Here is a 5,768-nt window from a genome sequence, read left to right on the forward strand (position 1 = left end):
ACAAATGAACCCAGAATGATGTGAAATTGTGCTTCGTGCAACATAATTCTGGGTGCCATTTACAAACCTTAAGTGCTAATGACTCCATTCCTTTTTGTGGTTGTAGGGGCTGTTGATTGGAGTACACTAAAACAAACCTGATCTCTCTAGGACATTCAGAAGCCAAGTTATAAGCCCACAAATGTGTAACTGAACTACTTCTTTAAATTGACACCAGATCCGGTGACCTTTGGGACATGGTTTGACCCCCTTAGGAAAGTGCTATCATCATGAAACGTTCAGATCACTTACAACTCAATAGATTCTACCTTGTTGTAGCGTTTCAGCCTGATTGGACCTTGTTTTCACACAAATGGACCCAGAATGATGTGAAATTGTGCTTCGTGCAACATAATTCTGGGTGCCATTTACAAACCTTAAGTGCTAATGACTCCATTCCTTTTTGTGGTTTTAGGGGCTGTTGATTGGAGTACACTAAAACAAACCTGATCTCTCTAGGACATTCAGAAGCCAAGTTATAAGCCCACAAAGGTGTAACTGAACTACTTCTTTAAATTGACACCAGATCCGGTGACCTTTGGGACATGGTTTGACCCCCTTAGGAAAGTTCTATCATCATGAAACATTCAGATCACTTCCAACTCAATAGATTCTACCTTCCTGTAACGTTTCAGCCTGATTGGACCTTGTTTTCACACAAATGGACCCAGAATGATGTGAAATTGTGCTTCGTGCAACATAATTCTGGGTGCCATTTACAAACCATAAGTGCTAATGACTCCATTCCTTTTTGTGGTTGTAGGGGCTGTTGATTGGAGTACACTAAAACAAATCTGATCTCTCTAGGACATTCAGAAGCCAAGTTATAAGCCCACAAATGTGTAACTGAACTACTTCTTTAAATTGACACCAGATCCGGTGACCTTTGGGACATGGTTTAACCCCCTTAGGAAAGTGCTATCATCATGAAACATTCAGATCACTTACAACTCAATAGATTCTACCTTCCTGTAGCGTTTCAGCCTGATTGGACCTTGTTTTCACACAAATGGACCCAGAATGATGTGAAATTGTGCTTCGTGCAACATAATTCTGGGTGCCATTTACAAACCATAAGTGCTAATGACTCCATTCATTTTTGTGGTTGTAGGGGCTGTTGATCTGAGTACATTAAAACAAACCTGATCTCTCTAGGACATTCAGAAGCCAAGTTATAAGCCCACAAATGTGTAACTGGACTACTTCTTTAAATTGACACCAGATCCGTTGACCTTTTTGACATGGTTTGACCCTCTTAGGAAAGTGCTATCATCATGAAACGTTCAGATCACTTACAACTCAATAGATTCTACCTTCCTGTAACGTTTCAGCCTGATTGGACCTTGTTTTCACACAAATGAACCCAGAATGATGTGAAATTGTGCTTCGTGCAACATAATTCTGGGTGCCATTTAAAAACCATAAGTGCTAATGACTCCATTCCTTTTTGTGGTTGTAGGGGCTGTTGATTGGAGTACACTAAAACAAACCTGACCTCTCTAGGACATTCAAAGGCCAAGTTATAAGCCCACAAAGGTGTAACTGGACTACTTCTTTAAAGTGACACCAGGCCCGGTGACCTTTGGGACATGGTTTTACCCCCTATAGGAATGTGTGATCATCTTGAAACGTTCAGATCACTTACAACTCAATAGATTCTACCTTCTTGTAGCGTTTCAGCCTGATTGGACCTTGTTTTCACACAAATGAACCCAGAATGATGTGAAATTGTGCTTCGTGCAACATAATTCTGGGTGCCCTTTACAAACCTTAAGTGCTAATGACTCCATTCCTTTTTGTGGTTGTAGGGGCTGTTGATTGGAGTACACTAAAACAAACCTGATCTCTCTAGGACAGAGATCACTAATAGGCGGACCTGGGTCCGGATCCGGACCGAAATGCTGTCTGGTGTGGACCCGAGCCTAATGCCAAAATAAAGTTCGCCTAATTTTATAACCGCTTCTGGCCGGTGCAGCTATTGCATTCTTTACGGTAGTATTCTAGCATCCACGAACACCCACAGGCCAATTGTGCGCGAGTTTAGTCAGACCACGTGACACCAACAAGCCAATAACATGTTTTATTCCTGCCAGAAAATACAGGCGATACGTAGCGAAAATAAACGGTTCAGACGCCGGAGAGAAGGAGAGCAGCGAAGAGCAGAAATTTGAACAGAGAAAACGAGAGATTCAGGCGGAGAGCGGTGGAAAGAAGGAGACATTCAGGCTAAGAGCAGCGACAAGGAGAGATTCAGGTGTAAAGGAGGAGGAATTCAGGCAGAGAAAAGGAAAGCGGCGACAGGCGACAAGGAGAGATTCAGGCGGGTGAGACGGAGAGAAGTAGAAAAAGCAGAAATGGCAGCCTCTAAAAAACGGAACGTGGACAGCGAAAATAGAGCATTTAATCCAGAATGGACAGAGTCATTTCTCTTTGTTCTTCCCACTGGTGGCACAAAACCTGTTTGTCTCATATGTTCAGAAACAGTGGCACTTATTAAAAGTGGCAATGTGAAACGCCATTATGAGACAAAACACAAATGTTTTGAAGAAACATATCCCCTCAGATCAGAAGTAAGATCAGAGAAAATACGTAGTCTCAAAGCCCAATATGAACAGTCCACCAGGATCCTGAGCCACACGTTCACTGCTCAGCAATGAGCCCATGAGAGTTCCCTCAGAGTTTCTTGGATTTTGGGTCAGCACAAAAAACCATTTACTGATGGAGAGGTTGTCAAAGAGTGTATGACAGCAGTTGCTGAAACACTGTTTGAAGGAAAAGAAAAACAAGAAGTTTGTGAAAAAATAAAGCAAATCCCCATATCAGCATCATCTGCTACAAAGAAAAGTGAAATACTGACTCAGGATGTTGTAGCCCAGCTAGATGAAGCCATACAGAAGGCACCATGTGTAGGTTTGGCTGTGGATGAGTCCACTGACGTGTGTGATAATGCTCAGCTGTTGGTTTATGTGAGGTTTTATTACGCAGAGCAGAAAGCATTCTATGAAGACCTGCTGGGTATTACTCCTCTTCAGACCAGCACAACAGGAGAGGACATCTACCTGGCCATTATGGAGATGTTGGCAAAGAGAGGAATTGAGCCTTCAAAAGTGATTTCAATAACTACAGATGGAGCCCCTGCTATGATAGGGAGAGAAAAGGGAGCTGTAACAAGAATGAAGAAAGACAACCCTGACCTCTTAACCTACCATTGCATTATTCATCAATCTGTCCTCTGTGCCTCCCTGTCAGATGAGCATGCTGAGGTGATGACTTCAGTGATGAAAATGATCAACTTTCTTAGAGCGTCCTCTTCCTACCAGCATCGCATGCTTAGAGAATTCCTCAAAGAAGTTGATGCCAATGCTGATGATCTTCTGCTGCACAACAATGTGAGATGGCTCAGCAAAGGCAGAGTTTTAGCACGCTTTTGGGCCATCAGGAGGGAAGTAGCATCTTTTTTGGCAGAGCTAAAACATCATAAGGCAACACAGTTTTCTACATTTCTAGAAAATGAGAAGCAGATGGACAATGTTGCCTTTTTGGTTGATATAACTTCACATCTAAACGAACTGAACTTGAGGCTACAGGGCAAGGACAATTCCATTTGTGAACTAATGACAGCTGTCCGTGCCTTTCAGAGAAAACTTGAAATGTTCAAGGAGGACTTGCAGGAAGACTGTGTCCACTTCCCAGCAGTGCAGGAACAGGTTCAGGGACAGCGAGATGTCTCGTCGTTTGTTGTCTTCATTGATAAACTTATTGCTAACTTCAGCAATCGTTTTGATAGCTTCAGCATTGGCCAGCAGCTCACCATGTTCATTCAGAACCCATTCCTCATCACAGATGTCAGGAGCTTCTCAAAGGAAGCCACACAGCATTTTAAATGGGTCAATGCCAGGGATCTTCAGATGGAGTTAGTTGACCTCCAAGCAAACGTGGCCATGAAAGAACTGTCTGCCAGGACTGACCCGTCTTCATTCTGGCTCCAAATGGTTCCTGAGACAGCTTTCTCACATCTAAAGAAAGTAGCCTTGTACATGCTGACCATGTTTGGTTCCACCCACAACTGTGAGGCAGCGTTCTCCACAATGAACATTATAAAAAACAAATATCGTTCCAGGCTCACCAATGAGCATCTCCACACATGCATGAGGATGGCTCTGTCTCCATTCAAGCCCAGGTTCAAAATGTTGGCAGGACAAGCAAGAGCTCACTTCTCTCACTAAGTAAAAATGTGGAAAACATTAACCTAAATATATGTTCAGTTATTACATGTGTGCAGAGTCACATTTTTTAAAATCATTTTAAGACTTTTTAGTTCGCACGTGAAGAGGAAAAATGTAAAAAATTAAGCTTTTTCTACATTTATTCTGAAGTTAGTAGTTTGTGAAGATTCAGTTGCCATGTGTTATTTTCTTGTTGACAGTTTTTTCTACTTTTATTTAATAAATGAGAGAACATTCCAAATAAATCATTTACATGTTCAACACTTTAAGTGACAATAAATGTCATAAGTATTTGAATTACACTGAAGTATTTCTGATTTGATATGCAAATTAATAATGCAGATGTTGATAAAACTGCTAGGATACTTAAATACATGTCACACTATTGTAGGTCGGACATAATGATCTTTCGGACCTTGGGCTAAAAAAATTCTTTCTGACTGGACCTTTTTAAATAGTATTTGTATACCCCTGCTCTAGGACATTCAGAAGCCAAGTTATAAGCCCACAAAGGTGTAACTGAACTACTTCTTTAAATTGACACCAGATCCGGTGACCTTTGGGACATGGTTTGACCCCCTTAGGAAAGTGCTATCATCATGAAACGTTCAGATCACTTACAACTCAATAGATTCTACCTTCCAGTAACGTTTCAGCCTGATTGGACCTTGTTTTCACACAAATGGACCCAGAATGATGTGAAATTGTGCTTCGTGCAACATAATTCTGGGTGCCATTTACAAACCATAAGTGCTAATGACTCCATTCCTTTTTGTGGTTGTAGGGGCTGTTGATTGGAGTACACTAAAACAAACCTGATCTCTCTAGGACATTCAGAAGCCAAGTTATAAGCCCACAAATGTGTAACTGAACTACTTCTTTAAATTGACACCAGATCCGGTGACCTTTGGGACATGGTTTGACCCCCTTAGGAAAGTGCTATCATCATGAAACGTTCAGATCACTTACAACTCAATAGATTCTACCTTCCTGTGACGTTTAAGCCTGATTGGACCTTGTTTTCACATAAATGGACCCAGAATGATGTGAAATTGTGCTTCGTGCAACATAATTCTTGGTGCCATTTACAAACCATAAGTGCTAATGACTCCATTCCTTTTTGTGGTTGTAGGGGCTGTTGATTGGAGTACACTAAAACAAACCTCATCTCTCTAGGACATTCAGAAGCCAAGTTATAAGCCCACAAATGTGTAACTGGACTACTTCTTTAAATTGACACCAGATCCGGTGACCTTTGGGACATGGTTTGACCCCCTTAGGAAAGAGCTATCATCATGAAACGTTCAGATCACTTACAACTCAATAGATTCTACCTTCCTGTAACGTTTCAGCCTGATTGGACCTTGTTTTCACACAAATGAACCCAGAATGATGTGAAATTGTGCTTCGTGCAACATAATTCTGGGTGCCATTTACAAACCATAAGTGCTAATGACTCCATTCCTTTTTGTGGTTGTAGGGGCTGTTGATTGGAGTAACTAA

At 41.5% G+C, this 5,768-nt stretch overlaps 1 protein-coding gene across 1 annotated transcript; it reads left to right on the forward strand.

The window, feature by feature from the left end:
- Positions 1-1,797: 1,797 nt before the first annotated feature.
- Positions 1,798-4,920, forward strand: LOC139064627 (SCAN domain-containing protein 3-like). The gene is made up of 2 exons (XM_070547819.1): positions 1,798-2,293; positions 2,360-4,920. Exon 2 carries the CDS (start codon positions 2,781-2,783, stop codon positions 4,263-4,265), a length of 1,485 nt encoding a protein of 494 aa, XP_070403920.1. The 5' UTR covers positions 1,798-2,293; positions 2,360-2,780; the 3' UTR covers positions 4,266-4,920.
- The last annotated feature ends 848 nt before the right edge of the window (positions 4,921-5,768 follow it).

This window comes from Nothobranchius furzeri, unplaced genomic scaffold (genome assembly GCF_043380555.1).
Source record: "Nothobranchius furzeri strain GRZ-AD unplaced genomic scaffold, NfurGRZ-RIMD1 Scf035, whole genome shotgun sequence".
Lineage (NCBI taxonomy): Eukaryota > Metazoa > Chordata > Actinopteri > Cyprinodontiformes > Nothobranchiidae > Nothobranchius > Nothobranchius furzeri.

What these genes read in the sequence shown, in the direction of transcription:
- LOC139064627 (XM_070547819.1), top strand. Translation starts at nt 2,781, where the DNA reads ATGACAGCAGTTGCTGAAACACTGTTTGAAGGAAAAGAAAAACAAGAA.